Raw genomic sequence first — 19,714 nt, forward strand, 5'->3', positions numbered from 1 at the left:
GCCTTTTTCCTTTGTTTTCTCTAGGCAGGTAGCACAGAGTTGTTATTTTTTTGCCTTTCTACTGTATAGACAACCAAGTTTTATTGAAAGCCTGTTTTGCCAGTGGTGAAGTACACCTTTACAAGTAAACTGTATTTTTTTTTTTAGGGTTCAAACTCTGAAAGATGAGGTTTTTAAACTCTGCTAAGTCAGCCTTTGGGCATCTGTGTGTATTTGTGCTCAATGTCCTTATCTCCTTCAGCATGGAGCAGACCCCACCAAGAAGAATCGGGATGGAAACACTCCATTGGACATGGTAAAGGAGGGAGACACAGATATCCAGGACTTGCTGAGAGGAGATGCAGCGCTTTTGGATGCCGCCAAAAAAGGCTGCCTGGCCCGGGTCCAGAAACTGTGCAGCTTGGAGAACATCAACTGCAGAGACACACAGGGACGCAACTCGACTCCGCTGCACCTGGCAGGTAATAAAAAATCATTCTGCTTCCTTCCGAGCCATCACTTTCAACACAGAAATGAGAGCCCTTCTCTCTTTCAAATGGAAAAATCAAGCTGTACCACCATCCAGAGAATTGCATCTCTACAAAAGCACTGAAGCAGTATGTGAGACATCATCCTACCCCAGTGGCGAGGCAAGGAAACCCAGAAGGAAAGAAAGGGGGACATGTTGAATTAAATCTTGGCTCTCATCCCTTTCTGAGCACTGTGTAAGCCTGGCTTCCAGGCGGGGATTCAAAGGCTTCCTTGCCAAATATTAAATCTGTCTAAGACTTCCACACTGTTCGTGCCGTCACCGACATTTACATGCACAACAATATTCTCTGTATGGCTCATGTCCCTGATAAAGTCTTATTCCGAATAATCTGTTTATGTGAGCCTTACCCCATCTTATTCATGGGTGTTCTTGTATTCATGGGAACATTTTGGAATATGATTGTTTCTAGAGTTGTCCACATGCATTGGTTAATCTGTGACACTATGGAGCACTTTTGCACCCATGGAAAAAACTCTAATCCATGAAAATCTTATCAATGGCTGTTTCAATAGTGAGTAACAGTTTTTATTAGTGTTTTTAATATTTAATAGTATAGAATATGTCAGAGCCAAAGCTAAGTGGCTTTTAAATAATAATAATTATAATAATATACAGTTGTAGCTGGAAAATGTACAAGTACATAGATATTATAAATGTTTAAAGGATTAGTTCACTTCAGAATTCAAATTTCCTGATAATTTACTCACCCCCATGTCATCTAAGATGTTCATGTATTTCTTTCTTCAGTCAAAAAGAAATTAAAGTTTTTGAGGGAAACATTCCAGGATTTTTTCCATATAGTGGATTTCAATGGGGATCAACGGTTTGAAGGTCCAAATTGCAGTTTCAATGCAGTTTCAAAGGGCTCTACATGATCTAAGAAAAAAAAAAAAAATATATATATATATATATATATATATATATATATATATATATATGTGTACTTTTTAACCACAAATGCTCGCCTTGCACTAGCTCTGCGATGTGCGTCTACGACTTCACACATTGCGTAATCACGTTGGAAAGGTCACTCATGACCTAGGTGGAAGTACCGAGCAAGTTTTTACAAAGCGAACGTGCAAAGACTAAGTTAAACTCCCTTTACAAAAAAAGGTAAAACAATGATGGATGATTTTGAAGTTGGAGGACAAAATGAGATGGAGTTCTTTACCTTACCGCGGTACTTCCGCCTACGTCACGCATCACCTTTCCAACATGATTACGTAATGCGTGGCGCATCGCAGAGCTAGTGCAAGACGAGCATTTGTGGTTAAAAAGTATATATTTATTTAATTTTTTTAAGAAAATGACCGATCGTTTCGCTAGATAAGACCCTTATTTCTCTGCTAGGATTGTGTAGAGCCCTTTGAAGCTGCATTGAAACGGCAATTTGGGCCTTTAACCCGTTGATCCCCATTGAAATCCACTATATGGAGAAAAATCCTCAAATGTTTTCCTCAAAAACCTTGGGTGAGTAAATTATCAGGAAATTTTAATTCTGAAGTGAACTAATCCTTTAAGTGTGTGTGTAGGCAATTCACTTGTCAAATATATAATAATCATTCAGTTTATACCCAACAAAATAATAATAATGGGAATGATCGTGCTAGAAAACAATTCTGCTACACATGTACAGACTAAAAAGATTGACCCACAACAGATCTGAGTTCAGAGTAGGAGAGCACTTCTCCAGGATCATCATTTGTACAACACTACAGCCATGCCAGTGACTCATAGCAGGACTCATACTGCGTGCAGAACAGCACAGATCAGCAAATGTCACTGAACAGATGGAGTGAGCGCTCTGGTCAGTCCACTTATCTTGCTAGGCCAGGCCAGCAGCAGGTGGGTGACGGCCCTAACCATCAGGCAGAGATACAGAAACATGGTTTTACTCTAGCTATCACACATTCGCTTTTTCCACCGGTGCAATGGGCTGTGTAACGTATGGTTGTGACACTTGCCTAGAGAACACGTTACTCGTCTGCCGTTTGCCTACGGGAAGAATCGTAAGATGGCTCTATTCGTTCTCGCTCACGTTACTGGATCTCATGCTTGAAAATCCTGATGCTTTGTCTGCCCATCAATCAAATTTATTTGTTTTAATGTAGTTTTATTTCTAATTACCCTATTTTATGGAGGAATACAATTTTTATGGATAAATTAAATGTCATTTTGTTTATCCTTAAAAGTATAAAATATCAACGCTAATTGCCTCATTCAGAAATGCAGCATGTTTTCGCTCACTAGCATTGAGCTCATTTCACTGATGCGGTTTACACTTTCTCTCATGTATGGAAAATGACTGCTGACTCTTCACGACTTTATTACAACATGCTGACACCATATCCACACTGTAAATAGTTTTTGTATTCACTATAATCATAATGTTTATCATGGTGTTAACGAGAATAAATCTGCTTCATTGAAGATAAGCAGAAAAGAGAGCGGTACAACCAAAAAGGTGACACATTTGAGGGAAGGAAGTGAGAAAATGCTAAAAATGCTTGTAGTTTGTGGAGAATCTGCAGGAAGCATTTGATGAACACAGCACACGCAGTGGAATTTGTCTGTGTGAGACAGAGAGCCTGTTCTCATTAGTGAGGTTCTCAAAGCTGGGTTTGTGCATTATTAGAGAGCTACAACCTGTAATGATGAGGGCTTTAATTAGTAACTGTCCTGTAGGCAGTCATGTATGTCTGGAGCGAGGCTGAGAGGGAAAGGAAAAAGGAAGACCGTTAAAGCTGAAAATAGTAGTGTCTGGTTCTTTTGGGTAAAGCTCAGTGTCAGCTTGTTCAGTGCCAAAGGTTGACTGCCAGATTGAGTCTCTTAGCTTATCTGCAGCGACAGAAAACACTCAATCTCCGATTTGCTTCCACTTTGCACCGAGTAATAAATATAATTGCAATCGCAAGGAGTCAGTGCATAAAGATTCCAATAACACTGCCTGAAGAGAGTTTAATTAATTGAGTTTAATTGAGTTTTGAAGATAGGAATAGATTAAATTTCACTGAGATGGTGATGGTGGGAATTCCAATAGACCTACTAGAACTGAAATACCACCCAAGACAAACTATCTGAATTTGGGAACCATTAATAAATTGGCTAAAATTCTGAGGAGGGGAAAAACTATTAACTTACTATTGAGCTGGAACAGTGTTATTTATATACTGTTATATTATTTTAGTATTAATGTTTTGATTTAGCTTTTTATTTTATATTTTCATTTTTATTTTAGTTTGTTTTAGTAATTTTGTTATGTGCTTTTGTCATTTTTCAGTTTTAGTAATTTTAGTACCTATATACTATTATAGTATGTATTAAAATTTTGAATTAGCTTTTTATATTTACATTCATTTTTCATTTTAGTTTTTAGTAATTTAGTATGCAAAATGTGTTTGGACATCTTTAAGTTTTAGTAATTTTGTGCTTTTTTCTTTTTTATATATATATATATATATATATATTTCTGTTTAGCTTTACATTGTGATATGTGATAAACAGTTTCTGCACAGTTTTTACCACTGAACTCTGTGGAAAACATGTTGATAATGCATTATAAACCTTTTTACCCACAGAGTAAAAAACAGGTTATTATGAAGCACCAAAAAATACTGGTGCAAACTACTAAACTATTGGTTTGAAAAAGACACCTGGTGGGCTTAAAGGGATAATTCACCCAAAATTGAAAATTCTGTCATCATTTACTCACCATCAAGTTGTTCCAAACCTGTATGAATTTCTTTTTTCTGCTGAACACAAAAGAAGATATTTCAGAATGTCGGTAACCAAACAGTTGAACCAAACAGTGGACTTCTATAGTATGGGATGGTGAGTAAATAATGACAGAATTTTTGGGTGAACTATGCCTTTAATGCATGTTCTACACGCAGTGACTGGCACACAGGCACTTTCAATTCCGTAAATCTGACTGAAAACAGATTATTTAAGCAGTTTATAGCTACATTTTGGGGTTTGGATTCTGTTCCATGTAGATTAATTATCATTTAGATGTAAATGTGATCTTCATCCTCATGTAAATTTGATTTCATAGTGTTCAGGTTTGTAATAATTTTCAATGCCACACTCCTGATAACCATTTTATAATTTATGGCCATTATTAAAGGACGTACTCAATGTAAAACTTTTTTTTCTCCAGGTTTCAAAGTTTCGAAAACACTCTGAAACATGATATGGATTGGTGACTTGAGTTTGATGATACCAGATGATTTATGGGCAGATGGATTTACATTTCTTTGCATCCTTTTCTCCACAGCTGGCTATAACAATCTGGAGGTAGCGGAGTATTTACTTGAGCATGGGGCGGATGTCAATGCGCAGGACAAAGGTGGCCTTATTCCCCTCCACAACGCAGCCTCGTACGGGGTGAGTGCAATTGCTGATTAAAAAGAGGAATATTTCAGTGAGACTGGGACTACATACAGCCATCTGTTAAGCCGACACGTGTCATGCCTCCGGTTGTGTCAGGTCTGGCAGGAAACGGTGCTGTGGGTACCTCAGATACACTCAAACAGATGTAGATGCTGAATAATCCATGTATGTGCTCCTGAAAACTAAACACAAGGGCTTTTTTCCTCTTAGAACAAATGCAAACCTATTACCTGAACCCCTCTGTGCTCTGATACAGCACTTTGTTTTTCACTTCCTGTAACTGAGGGAATCAGTGTGTGGCTATATGCAAAACGTGTTTGGACATCTGTGTTTGTTCTGCCAACAGAACCTCGGCTTATGCACTTTTAATGCGTCACCGCGGCTCATGATTCTTTCAGGTGGTTTCAGTTACATTTCTACTCGTGAACAACCCAGATGCCATTTGCGAGCTGTAACCCAGACAAACCTTAATCCCCACTGCACAGAGCTCTTCTAATACAGGATTTTACTCTTTCTCGAAATCAAATCAAGCAAATTCAGGGAAACTCATTTCAGGTGATGGTAGTTGGAGGTATTTATCAGCATCTGCCCTCTGGAGGTATACTGGGATGTGATTAGAGCATGCAGATGGATGGGAGCAGATTGCAGTTACATAAACATGCTGGATCAGAACTAGCCTGACTCCGGCCCTCGACCACACTCGTATGCGCTCTGCTGTTATCCAAGAAACAGGACCTCTGTGACTGGAACTGGGGGATTCTGATTGGCTGTGACCGGAGTGGCAGGTGGCCCAAGCTTTTCTGATTGGCTTGAGGAGAGCTGGCTGCCGGCCAATGCTGGCTGACCTTGAGTGCACCTCCCTCTGTTCATATGCAGCCTGTTTGTGTAGAGGCTGTCAGCGCTCGGCAAACACAGGCAGCTGATCGCAGTTCCATACAGTCACTGCTGCTGATGGGAGGCTGGCTCAGGACAGCTCAGCCACATACACACACTCGCACACACACACTGCACACAACAGCTCGGAGCTGGCCAAAACCCAAACTTGTTTTGTCCTGTGCTCTCCATTGGTAGTGAGAATGGTTCTCATATGCCATTTAAAGGGATAGTCCACCCAAAAATGAAAATTCTGTCATTATTTTATCATCCTCATGCTGTCAACCTAGTATTGTTATTGGTCACGAAAACTAAAAGTACTAAAAATAGTTAATTGAAATATGGCTGAAATAAACTAAAATATAAATATTAGATGAAAAACTGAAATAATTAAAGCTGAATATACTGAACTGGAATAAAACAAACTGAATTTAAACAAAAACTGAAATAATGTAAATGAAAACTTTTCTGAAATATTTTCAAAAACAAAATCATAAAGTAATAAAAAATGACAAAAGCACACAAAAATTAGTAAAATTTAAAATAAATTTATTTTTTTTAAATAAAACCAATTCAAAATGTAACTGTAATAGTATTTAACTCTTTTACGTCATTTATGACACAACGCTTCCCCACCATTGATGGAATTTTCCGGCAATCCATGTTTTCATTGTTATACAGTAGTGGGTGCTATTATGCATCTTTTGAAAGAGTACAGAATCTCCCAATCAAAACACAGGTGAAGAAGCAGAAACAAGCGATAGAAGCATTGCTTGTGCACATGCAAGTTAACGCAATCATCAAACATTAAACAGCATATAAATCAAAACTGCCTAATGTTACCGAATGAAATGTTGCCCCAGGAAGAGGTACAGGACTGTGCAAGCTTTGGGGTTGTTGATGGACTCGATCTACTCCATCTGTGTTTTGATCATCGTTCTGAATCCAATCCAAACATAGTTTTTGACAAAAACACAATTTTCTCAGCTTTTTGTTCAAAATGTTCCTCTTTTTATGGAACTTAAAACAAGTGTTGTTAAAAAAATAATGTTATAAAAAAAGAATGTTATAATGTTAATAATATATATATATATATATATATATATATATATATATATATATATGGCCATGAAAGTTTTGTAAAAAAAAAATGATCAAAAAATGTTGGCACTTGCTGGCAACTTTTTTTATTTATTTATTTTTTTTATAAATGCTGGTGGAGAAAGAGTTTTGTATAATAGCTTTATAAAAAAAAAGTTGAAAGATTTTTGTATCAAAAAGAGTCAACTGTTAACCGCTACCACCTGATCACTTAAAGGTGCAATATGTAATATTTTCTGTCCGCTAGAGGTCGCTAGAGGCCTATTCAAAACAAAGGCGTAGCTTGATGACGCCAAGTTTGAGCGCGGAATCTTGGGACATGTGGTCTTCACCTCACAGCCGGTGGAAAACAATTGGGATAGGACTCGGGAAGAAATCATGTTCATGGATGAGATTATTAATGTTACTGTAGTATGAAGCAGAGCAGGACCGAGTGTTGTGGGAGCTGAACGAGGCCGCTGGCGCGATTGCGCAACACACGCCTCACGAGCAGCGGAACTTTTATTATGCCACAGTCGCCGGCGCCGCTTCCGCTTTTCCGGTCATGAGTATGAGGTAACGCAGCTCTGTTTATCATATTAGATACATTTGAGTGTGTTGAAAATGTTATAACGTTACTCTGTGCGTTCGCTCGGTAGCTGCTGTAAGACACTTGTTACACACTGCAGTAAGCTAGATCGATTTTAGAGTATCATATTAAATGCTGGATGGCTTGTGTTGATAAATGGCATTCAATTAAATTTAAAACGTTTTGTATGATGGAGAAAATACTGTATTACTGTTACTAAAAATAAAGCTGCATCTGATTATGCTGTGTTAGCTACTTGACAAAATAGTGTTTTTCTCTGAGGCATGGTAAAGCATGGTACTCACAAAAAAATCAAGAAAATTAGATTTAAATAATAAGACTAAAGGTGTTGAGCTATATAACAACAATTAGTTTTCTGTCTATAAATATATCAAAACAGTTGTTCCCTTGTCTATTAAAACATGTATATTAAAGCGTCTTTGGTGTTTCCATGGTTTCTACAAAATACGGAAACCGAGGGTAACGCGGGTATGACGCAATTGACAGACTCCTCACACGTCCCGGAGTCTTGGTTAAAATTGCAATTTTCTCACGATTTACAAATAGTTGCAAACATTTGGGTTATGGTAAGTACTCAAGTGAACAAAATATATAACACTGGCCTAGTAGTTTTTGCATATTTTACTGCAAAATTCTTACATATTGCATCTTTAATGATTCGAAAATTGTATTAGTCTAATTCATGAATTATAGACTGATTTTATCATCTGATTAATTTGGATTCTGTGATTTATTTTGAGTGATTCAAATGATTGTTTTAAATCATTTGATTCACATTTTGATCTACTTTTCTCCTTCACTTGCCAAGTAGAGCTAGAGGATGTCCGTAGTTTCAATGAATGACAGCTTACATTTTGGTTTGTTGTTCACACAAAGCTTTAGAACAGTTATATGGACCACTTTAAAAATATAACTTGTGACAATCCAGTATCTAAAGTCTGAAAACCAGGCAAACTTTTACACCAAAGCAGATCTTCTATAGAAAGAGCAATTCTTCATTTTTTAAAATTAACATAAAAGCATTAAAGATTGCAGAATGCACATTAATTTTGTTAATAAGCCTCTCTCTTCCCTTCCAGCATGTGGATATTGCGGCCCTGCTGATCAAATACAACACCTGTGTAAATGCCACTGATAAATGGGCCTTCACGCCCCTCCATGAGGCCGCACAGAAGGGCCGCACGCAGCTCTGCGCTCTGCTGCTGGCCCACGGGGCCGACCCCACCATGAAGAACCAGGAGGGACAGACACCGTTGGACTTAGCGACGGTAATGCACAAATACCTTTCACATAGACTCATATTTATGGACATTCAAGCACATAATTATATATTGTCATTCATTTAACAGAGCTACAGATTTGCATGTCTAGACATAGACCAGTTTAAAAACCCAAATTCTATAAAAATTTCATGCTCTGTAGGACTATTTGTTCTGGCTGTAAGATCTCATATGGTTCAGGTGGCATAGACTATCCTGAAAAATTGGGACATTTATCTTCTAAACACATAAGCTGAAGTGTTTAAACCCATATCCCCTGTGTTCAGGCTTGTGCGAAGCAAATGGTAAATCTACCGTAACCTTTACTAATTGGGCTCTTGTGGCTGTGCTCTTGCCAGGTGCTAATGACACAGCTGTTCTCAGCTTTTATTGTCCAATTCTAGACCAAGAAGCCAAACTAATGCTGTGTACAACTACCATCTAATTTATTCCTTTGCCCATGCAGCATGCTACTCTAACATGAATTTTAGATGAGTTTAGTTGTATTTAAAACTGATCAGACTGATCAGAAAATTAGTGTTGATTTTTTTTTTCTCTGATCTCCAGGCTGATGATATCCGGGCTCTGCTGATTGATGCCATGCCCCCTGAAGCGCTGCCTAGTTGTTTCAAGCCCCAGGCCACGGTGGTCAGTGCCTCTGTCATCTCTCCAGCATCCACACCTTCCTGCCTGTCCGCCGCCAGCAGCATAGACAATCTGGCCGGGCCCCTGGCAGAGCTAGCTGTACCTGGAGCCTCAGGCCCTGCTGATGGGGCTACTGGATCAGAGAGGAAGGAGGGAGAAAGTGAGTAGATCATGTGATGTAACTTTTTTTTTATTTATTGTAAGTAGGTCTGCAACAACTAATCAATTTTTTGATCAAATATTTGTTGTTGGATATAAAATTTCAGTTTAAAACAAACTGTTTTTGAGAAATTATACAATATATGAGTTGAAATACAGACAAAAGTAATAATATTTTATAAGAACAATAGCTGTAATGGGATAATAACCAAAAGCCTCTTATGGTTAAAGTCTCAGCATGCTATTTTTCAAGTGAATAGCTAGTGTAATCAATCTAATCTAACAGTGAATTTAGCTGACAAAGTCAATATAGTGACATTGTTGTCGAAACTAGCGCTGGATACCTGAGATAATTTTATGTTACACTGTTCTCACCATTTATTCAGGGGCTATGACATTTAATCAGGGGCGATTGTTTTCCATGTATCCATTTTCTTTAAAGTATCCTTGAAAAGGCGGGTTGACTTGTCAAAAAGTGGTGGCTTTTTCTGGACCTTGGAGGTTAACTTCTCTGCGATTTCGTCTACCATTTAATGCGCAAGCCCTTGAATTAGAATGGATTCTGATTGGCTGTCAGTGTTTTATCATTCAACAGCCTGAAAAAAATCGTTCTGAAAGTGGTCCCAACGATATTGTTTCTCTATATCGTTATTGTTATAGCTATGGTGTGGACAGTGCTATTCCTTTATATTTATAATGATTTTTAGAACTATATCTTTATTGTTATCTTTATAGTTATCGTTCTTGGTGTGAGCGGGCCTTAAAGTATTAGTTCACTTTGAAATGAAAATTAGCCCAAGCTTTACTCACCCTCAAGCCATCCTAGGTGTATATGACTTTCTTCTTTCTGATGAACATAATTGCAGAAATATTAAATATCCTGACGCATCCAAGCTTTATAATGGCAGTGATAGGGTTCAATGAGTATGAGCTGAAGAAAGTGTCTCCATCCACATCCATCCATCATAAATGTGCTCCACACAGCTCCGGAGGGTTAATAATGGCCTTCTGAAATGAAACGATGCAAAGAAAGTGTAAGCTGGCATCACGTCAATTACACTTTTTCCGTAAGTTTAATAGGGCATGACGTAGCGTAAGCTTTGTGAACTGCAAGAGTTTTACACTTTCTGCGTACGTTCAATACGGAAGGCGTTCTGGTGGTAGCTCGATACTTTACTTCATAACTTGTTTAAATATGCAAAATTTTTTTATACAAACGCATCGCTTTGCTTCAGAAGGCCTTTATTAACCCTCCAGAGCAAGAAAGTTAGATTTAAATAATAAGACTAAAGGTGTTGAGCTATATAACAACAATTAGATTTCTGTCTATAAATATATCAAAACAGTTGTTCCCTTGTCTATTAAAACATGTATATTAAAGCGTCTTTGGTGTTTCCATGGTTTCTACAAAATACGGAAACCGAGGGTAACGCGGGTATGACGCAATTGACAGGCGACTCCTCACACGTCCCGGAGCCTTGGTTAAAATTGCAATTTTCTCACGATTTACAAATAGTTGCAAACATTTGGGATATTGTAAGTACTCAAGTGAACAAAATATATAACACTGGCCTAGTGGTTTTTGCATATTTTACTGCAAAATTCTTACATATTGCATCTTTAATGATTCGAAAATTGTATTAGTCTAATTCATGAATTATAGACTGATTTTATCATCTGATTAATTTGGATACAAATTAAAACAAACTGTTTTTGAGAAATTATGCAATATATGAGTTGAAATACAGACAAAAGTAATAATATTTTATAAGAACAATAGCTGTAATGGGATAATAACCAAAAGCCTCTTATGGTTAAAGTCTCAGCATGCTATTTTTCAAGTGAATAGCTAGTGTAATCAATCTAATCTAACAGTGAATTTAGCTGACAAAGTCAATATAGTGGAATAAAAACAATATTTGTTTAAATATGCATTTTTTTTTTTTACACAAACGCATCGCTTTGCTTCAGAAGGCCTTTATTAACCCTCCAGAGCCGTGTGGACCACATATTTATGATGGATGGATGTGGATTGAAGATTTTTCTTTAGCTCATACTCATTGAACCCTATCACTGCCATTATAAAGCCCCAATGCGTCAGGATATTTATCAATATTTCTTTGATTATGTTCACCAGGAACAAGAAAGGATGGCTTGAGAGTGAGTAAAGCTTGGGCTAATTTTCATTTGAAAGTGAACTAATCCTTTAACCCTAAATGTAACTAAGCCCTAAATGTTTGATAATAGTTCTATGAGATATGATGGTTTTTGTTTTGTTTTTTTCTCTATAGTTACAATTCTGGATATGAACATCAGTCAGTTCCTGAAGAGTTTGGGTTTGGAGCATTTGAGGGATATTTTTGAGCGGGAACAGGTAAGGTCACTTCCTAGGATCAAACCAATCTCAATCATCTCAATCTCATCAGTTCCACTCCACACATTAAATTGCCAGCTGTCCCATGTAGAAAAGCCTGCTGTTGTTTCCTGAAGAGAACTCTAGGTCCTTCTCGTCAAAGTTATGTAAATGCGATGACATCTGTGGCCTAGTAATTATCTCCTTTCAATATACTTTCACTCTCTGCACCTTGGCTTTATAATTTCCAGCCATCTCCTCTTCAGCCGTGCACTTTGAGATTACTAGCATCTCTCAATCTTTTAGGTGTGAGAGAGATCCTGGGTGATGGGGCTGACCTCTGCGCCTCTTCTTTTGATTAATACAGTCGTGCCACTCCCTCACACTGAGCTCAGGACTCTGTTGTTCCTCCGGCTTTTCTTCTTCTCAGCTTTGACTCAGTGAGGGCGAGCCGTGGGACGCGATTGGCACGCTGTGCCAGACCCGCCACTCATTTGCACATAGATGAACAGAAATGGTCTTGGCGGCCACCAGCTGGGAAGAGCGCTTGATGTGAGGGGCTGAAATCAGTTCTGATTGTGGCTTTAGTAAGACGCATTCATCTGTCTCACGGTGACTCACTCGTCTGCTCGCTCTCCATCTTATTCTGCCTCGCTGTGCCTACGGGAGATGGAGCATGAAGATGCAACAGCATTTCAGAGATGGTGCGAAAGACTTGAGTGCAAATGAGATTGAGGACAAGCTCACAGATCTCATACACGCATCAGTGTCATCATTAGATGCATCTGAGTTAAGCCTCGGCACAGTTTAGAGCTGTCTCCTCACTTTACTAGTGCCGTCAGATGGGCAGCATGCAAATATTTGTCATTTTTAGATGTCTGCAGAATGCCTGCTGCATTTCCACTTCCCTTTGAATAGAGATGCATCATGCTGGTTGATCAGTTGACTAATCCAACATTTGATAAATTAATGAGGTTGTCTAGTTTATTCTTAGGTTCTTATGTTTTACTTTTGATATTTTACTTTTTAATTATCATGCTTTCCTTTAGCTGCTATACAGTTTGCACGGTAACACCTTATTGGACAGCTGTCTTTAAATTCATCTCTTTAAAAGCACTACTGCTACCGCCACACACATTCAGTTGGACATTTTGGTTGTTGTTTGCTATTCTTACCGATTCCAAGAATTTGACTAATGTAAACGCCACCTAATAAACTCGTCCAGTCAGGTACAGAAACAAAACCAGGCTAAAAACCATAGACGCCATATTGAATTTAAAGTCCCCCTGTGGTGAAAATCAAGTTTTTAATGTAGTTTATATGTCTATGTGGTGTTTTTAATATGCTTTAAGACAAACCATGTGCAAATTTATAAGTCAACACCATTGCTGAGTATTTTCTCTTTAAAACTGCAGTGATCTAAAGACAGTTTCAAAAAAATGGTTTGAAATCGCTGGCGTTTCTTACATCACAATCTACCTTGTAACTAATAACGTCAACGGGCTTTAGCATATCATTGACTATGACCGCTCTGAAGCAGGGGAGTCTCAAGAGAAGCCATACCAGTATATTTTTCTGTAGATATGAAAAATTGGATAGATTTAGCAATATGGCGGGTGTATGATGAATATTACGATGTTATGATGAACTATATGCCTTTCTGCACTGACATTCTGAGTTGTTCAAAGCGTTTCTAAGGATATTGATGTTTAGATGGCAGTCATCTGACTCAGATGGTGAACGGGAACATGGTTTGTGTAACATTAGTAACACATTATTAGCAGCTATTTGATAATGTTGTCAAGCAAAAGGCTAATCATATTAATTACTGTTATGTGTCCGACGTTGTAAAAAGCGATACAATTGTGCGGCGTTTACCTCAGTAAGTTGACCGAGTGGATCTCTTGAGCTCACGAGAGTGGAGGCGGGGCTAATTAGCATATTCATAGATCCGCATATACAAAATGAAGCAAGGGTGGAGAGTTACATTCAAGCTATTTCAAGGCATGAAGATTTTTTTTTTTTCACAGGAAAAAGTGTTTAAATGCGTCACTTTGGTGATCAAAGATGAGTTTTAAGGGATAAAATTATTGTCTACAGGGGGACTTTAACACGGATGAAAACAAGGTTCGTTTTCATTCCTGTCAAAAAATAAATACTGTGCTACCCTCACCAACGTCTACTAGCAGCAACAAAGATAACTATAACTGGAAATATATTAGCGTTCACACCCAAGCACGATAAAGTTCATTATAAGCGCATGCTGCAGTTATGTTGCCTGTCACTTTAAATTCTCAAGCTCTTTAAAGTCAGGTGGATTTTGATTGGCTGTCAATGTTTTTATTGTTCATCAGCTGAAAAAAAGAAGTTCCTAAAGTGATTTCAGTGATATTGTTCCTCTGTGTCGTTATTGTTATAGTTGTGATGTGGTCTTCCCTATTCTCTTAGAATTAGAATGTTGATTAAAACTTTATTGTTATAGTTATCGTCCTTAATTAAGGCTTGATTAAATCAGCTAGTCAGTTTTTGAAGGTTTTGCACTAGTCTGTAGTAAATCTGCTGCAGTTCTTTTCTAGCTTTGGCACAAATGAAAACTTAGCCAAAAGAGTTAGAGAGAGAGAAAAAGAAAAAAAGAAAGAAATGGAATCTTTCCAGCTGTGGCCATCACACCTTCACGGCGATAATGGTCAGTCCTGCGAGTCCTATCGATTGAAGTGTGCAGTGCTTCCTGAGAGAGACGGAGCAGTTGGCAGCTCCTGGGCTAATGGCCTTTGACAGACCTATCATAGATGTGATGCATTGCCAATAAGCAGGCCATTGGAATTGGGAGTGTGAGAGTTTGAGATTACACAGGCTGACGCAGAGTCATCGGTAATGGGGCGGTCATTCACTTCAATTCATACACTGCTGTTCAAAAGATTAAAAGTACAATGTTTTTTTTAAAGAAGTCTCTACTGCTCACTAGATATATCAGTTTGGCCATATTCGTTAAGTTCCAAAATGATTTCACATGCTTAGTCTCGTGTGATTAAACATTAATGCCTTTGTAAGACACATGCTGGCTCAACGGCTCCCTGCCTCACAGTCTAGCATGCGCAAATCGGCATCTGTGTGTTTGCTTTTGTCTGCGTGTTCCATGTAGGAGGCGTATTCAGCAATAATCATTCTGCGTGTTATGAGTCACACGCGATAATATCCATCCAAGCCTCCTGCCGCTCTTAGAGTTTATCATCTCAGTAGGAGGAAGTTCCACATTCCAACAAGCTGAGAAAATGAAAAATTGCACTGTTGGCTGTTTTTGATGCAGTCGAAATTGGCCTTGAAATGAATAACTCGGTGGCATTTGTAATTACAACTTCATGTGATTTGGTTTTGCCTGCAGCCTACTTTGGTTTCCATAATTCTAATTGGTGATCACTTGTTGTATTAGATTTCGCTGGATGTGCTGGCTGACATGGGCCATGAGGAGCTCAAGGAGATTGGGATCAATGCATATGGGCACAGACACAAACTCATCAAAGGCATTGAGAGGCTGCTGGGCGGTCAACAAGGTCAGTTCAGAAGCGTTTAGCTCCAGCGTCTCCTTGCAAACACCATCTGTTCATGACTAAGCAAACCACACTGTGGTACCTGATAGTTTTGTGTGTTGGTGTGCTTCCTTACAGGTGCCAACCCATACCTGACATTCCACTGTGCAAGTCAGGGCACGGTGCTGATCGACCTGGCACCTGATGACAAAGAGTTTCAGTCAGTGGAGGAGGAGGTGAGTGTGCATTCCAAATCAGCAGATCTAAGGGTTTTTTCCTTCCAAAGCATGTGAAATATTCTTCCTAATAAAATGGACAGGTCTGGTTGTAGATGCTGGTCAGCACAGAGCTCCAGCCATGCTAAGATATTTCTTAGGCTTATATATTATATATTAGGGATGCACCGATACCATTTTTTAAGGACCGAGTACGAGTACCGATATTTTTTTTCTGGTACTCGCCGATACCAATACCAATGCCTATACATTTATTCATTCTTTTTTATTTTTGGTGATGTTGCAGTTTTCCAAGCACAACACAGTGAGACTAATGAATGTAGGACAGCTTCGTTATTATTACTCCAATGAAAAAAGTCATAATTTTTATGTGCTTGTCACAAACTTAAAGAACAAAAATTTCAGTGTCCAATAACCTTCAAAGGGCAATAATTACCAATATATATATAATTGTTATATGAAAAGAAATTTACAAACAAATTACAAACAATACAACAAATACTATAGAGATACAAATTAAATAAACTTGTTTTTCAGATACAGTAGGTTTATTTACCATGTATACATTTATTTAACTTCTTTTGTTGTTTTATTAACATTAATGACAAATATTTAATTAGGCTACGGTCCCTTTAAGACCGAATCTATGGATACTGACACACATCCTGTTTTCACCCAAATGTTTCGTCCACTTAAGCCATAACCGACTGTATTTACGTGAGATACTCCACACGATGGACATTTTGACAACTATGTGTGCATTTGACCATTCAGGCGCGAGGAGAACTGATCGCGCGCTGTCTGAGAGAACTCTGGTCGCGCGGAAGAAAGAGAGAGAGAGCGCGCGCGCGCGCGAGAGAGAGCGCTTCTGGTCTGTGTCATTCAGCGCGATTCTGCCTATCTCGCCTTCACTAATCGATAACGAATTGTGATTGAAAGCATGCAGTTCGCAATGTGTGGGTTGTCATCTTTAATTTTGAAGTATTTCCACACCCCTGAGGCTGACATTGTTTCTGCTCTTGCCATCGGTGTCTCTGTGCACGGAAAATTCTGTCGGTAACGTCACGTGAGGTATCGGTCTTTGGTATCGGGGGTATTTTTACGAGTACGAGTACAAGTACATGAGCTTGGTATCGGGCCGATACCGCATCCCTATTATATATCATAGTTTGTTTGTTTGTTTGTTTTTTGTGAAGGAATATGATTTGTGTTGGTGTGCAGTAAAAGTTATAACTAATTTATAGTCTTATATAACCTATTTGTAATCTTATTTTATCAATTTATTTTAGTGTGCCATAAAAGTTATTACATATCTACACGTCTTAAATAATTTATTTATAATCTTTTTTTTATTTTAGTGTGCGTTGAGATATAACTTACAAGTTGTGTCCCAAATGACGCACTGTACACTATGCACTATGTACTGAACCGTGTAGTGTATGAATTTATAAGGTTTTGTCATTCATCAGTGGGGTCTGATAGCCCCGCCCCCTCCGTTACGTTAGTTCACCCAAAAATGAAATTTCTGTCATTAATTACTCACCCTCACATCTTTGCAAACCCATTAGACCTTCGTTCATCTTCAGAACACAAATTAAGATATTTTTGATGAAATCCGATAAGTTTTTTATCTCCCATAGAAAGCAACAAAATTACCGCATTCAAGGTCCAGAGAAGTAGTGAAGACATTGTTAAAATAGTCAACGTGACTACAGTCGATCAACTTTAATGTTATGAAGTGACGAGAATACTTGTGTGTAAAAACAAAACAAAAATGATGACTTTATTCAACAGTTTCCTTTCTACCCTGTCATTCTTCTAAACAGTTTACGTTGAAGACACATTGCAGAGCTTCCGTGTTTACGTCAGAACGCCACCTCTGTATTGGCCGGCTCCTGAGTCAGCATCACACGCATGCGTCGTGGTGCTCATGTGAACAGCGTCAGCCAATACTGAGCCAGCGTTCTGACGTAAACATGGAAGCGCTGCACTGCGTCAACTGCATAGGAGACTGACAGGGAAGAGAAGAAATTGTTGAATAAAGTCGTTATTTTTGTTTTGTTTTTTTGCGCACAAAAAGTATTCTCGTCGCTTCATAACATTAAGTTTGAACCACTGTAGTCACGTTGACTATTTTAATGATGTCTTTACTACTTTTCTGGACCTTGAATGTGGTAATGTCGTTGCTTTCTATGGGGGATTAAAAAAAACTCTTGGATGAGTGATTAATGACAGAAATTTCATTTTTGGGTGAACTAACCCTTTAAAGCTGCGACAGTTGAGTGCATGAAGTGTCTAACATTCCACACTTCATTTTTGGGGGGGGGGGTTAATTAAGTACGTCATCTGGCTATTTAAAGTGTACTTTTTCTTTTTGAATTTCCAGTGTGAACGCGCTACTCAGACTATTTATAATACAAAACATCATAGAATAGATAAGTACACGAATTGGGATGCACTTTTTTCATTTTGATGTGCGATAAGTAACTTTTTAATAGTACTAAAACTCATTGTAATCTTATTTATTTTACTTTAGTGTGATAAAATTTTGTCTTATATAACTGATTTTTTTAATGTATTTTATTTTGTGTATTTTTCAGTTCTATAGTTTTATAATTATTAAAATTATTTATGGTCTTTTATAACTTATTTGTAGACCTATTTTTATTTTATTTTATTATTTTAGTGTGTGATAAGGTACAACTTATTTATAGTCTTATATAAATTATTTGTAGTCTTATTTTACTTATTTACTTTATTTTAGTGTGTGAGCTATAATTTAATAGTCTTTGATATCTTTAGTATAATCTTATTTAAGTTAGTTAGCTCTCTTATATAATGTTATGTAACATTTTATTTTTATTTTATTTCACCCTATTGAAGGGCTGCATGCTCTTTGATTTTTTTTTTTTTTTTGTATTATGACATAACATAGAATTGTTTTTGTTTACAGCTCCAAAGTACGATCAGAGAGCACAGGGATGGTGGCAATGCGGGGGGCGTTTTCAGCAGGTACAACATCTTGAAGGTGAGTGATTTCCATATATTCTAGACATTTGTTTAGTTAGTTTATGGTTCAAATGTTTGATGAAATGTCTAAGCAACGATGTCAACTTTGTAAAATGTTGGTACAGATTCAGAAGGTGGTGAACAAGAAGCTGAGGGAGCGATACGCTCACAGGCAGAAGGAGATTGCAGACGAGAACCACAACCACCACAACGAGCGCATGCTCTTTCACGGTACTGGTACTGCTCCAGCTCACTGTCACGAGATGAATAAATGCGATTTGGGAAAGTTCAAGCTACAAAAGAACCTTTTTTTTCCCCATTTCAGACTCAAAAGCTGCTTTCAAACAGTGTAATCCCAGTTTTCCAGTTTTTACATAAGGCTAATCAGTTTCCTTTTTCTTAATCTACAAGGGTCACCATTCATCAACGCCATCATCCATAAAGGGTTTGATGAGAGGCACGCCTACATCGGGGGGATGTTTGGGGCAGGAATCTACTTTGCAGAGAACTCCTCAAAAAGCAACCAGTATGTGTATGGCATCGGAGGAGGGACGGGCTGCCCCACACATAAAGACCGATCCTGTTACATCTGTCACAGGTACATACACATCTGATTCTTCCCCTTTAAGAGTAATAGGCTTTGACAAACGTCACCTGAGCAAACATGAAAACGCTGACAGTGATATCTATGGACTTTTAAGGTAATCAGCTAAGCTAGTTAGTTATTTTTATTGTTGACGTTTTATTCGATCGTAATATCTGAATGTTAGTGAGAAGAAGAAAAATAAAAAACTTTTAGATATCCATCTTCATATGCGATGAACATCGGTTTTTACTCGCTCCTTTGAAGATATCTTGAGTAAAACAGCTCTATACTTAAAGAAGCACATACAAAAGTCCTAAACTGGAAGCGATGAAACCAGTTTTACAGAATATGGAAGTTTGTTGTGTGTAACCCACATTGAAAAAGATCTTAGATTAGCTCTTGATATGAATTGTTGCTTATTAAAGGTATTAAACAATATTTCAAAAACACTGT

At 37.9% G+C, this 19,714-nt stretch overlaps 1 protein-coding gene across 4 annotated transcripts in view; it reads left to right on the forward strand.

The window, feature by feature from the left end:
* Positions 1-19,714, forward strand: part of tnksa (tankyrase, TRF1-interacting ankyrin-related ADP-ribose polymerase a) — a 103,438-nt gene that overhangs the window by 80,074 nt on the left and 3,650 nt on the right. For all 4 annotated transcript variants that reach the window (XM_051877698.1, XM_051877696.1, XM_051877697.1 and 1 more), the window contains 10 exons: positions 242-461; positions 4,809-4,918; positions 8,567-8,755; positions 9,314-9,551; positions 11,842-11,924; positions 15,334-15,454; positions 15,569-15,666; positions 18,620-18,694; positions 18,801-18,906; positions 19,087-19,273. In XM_051877698.1, coding sequence (XP_051733658.1) covers positions 242-461; positions 4,809-4,918; positions 8,567-8,755; positions 9,314-9,551; positions 11,842-11,924; positions 15,334-15,454; positions 15,569-15,666; positions 18,620-18,694; positions 18,801-18,906; positions 19,087-19,273 — 1,427 coding nt within the window. The remainder of the gene's footprint in view (positions 1-241; positions 462-4,808; positions 4,919-8,566; positions 8,756-9,313; positions 9,552-11,841; positions 11,925-15,333; positions 15,455-15,568; positions 15,667-18,619; positions 18,695-18,800; positions 18,907-19,086; positions 19,274-19,714) is intronic.

Source organism: Ctenopharyngodon idella, chromosome 21, assembly GCF_019924925.1.
Source record: "Ctenopharyngodon idella isolate HZGC_01 chromosome 21, HZGC01, whole genome shotgun sequence".
NCBI lineage: Eukaryota > Metazoa > Chordata > Actinopteri > Cypriniformes > Xenocyprididae > Ctenopharyngodon > Ctenopharyngodon idella.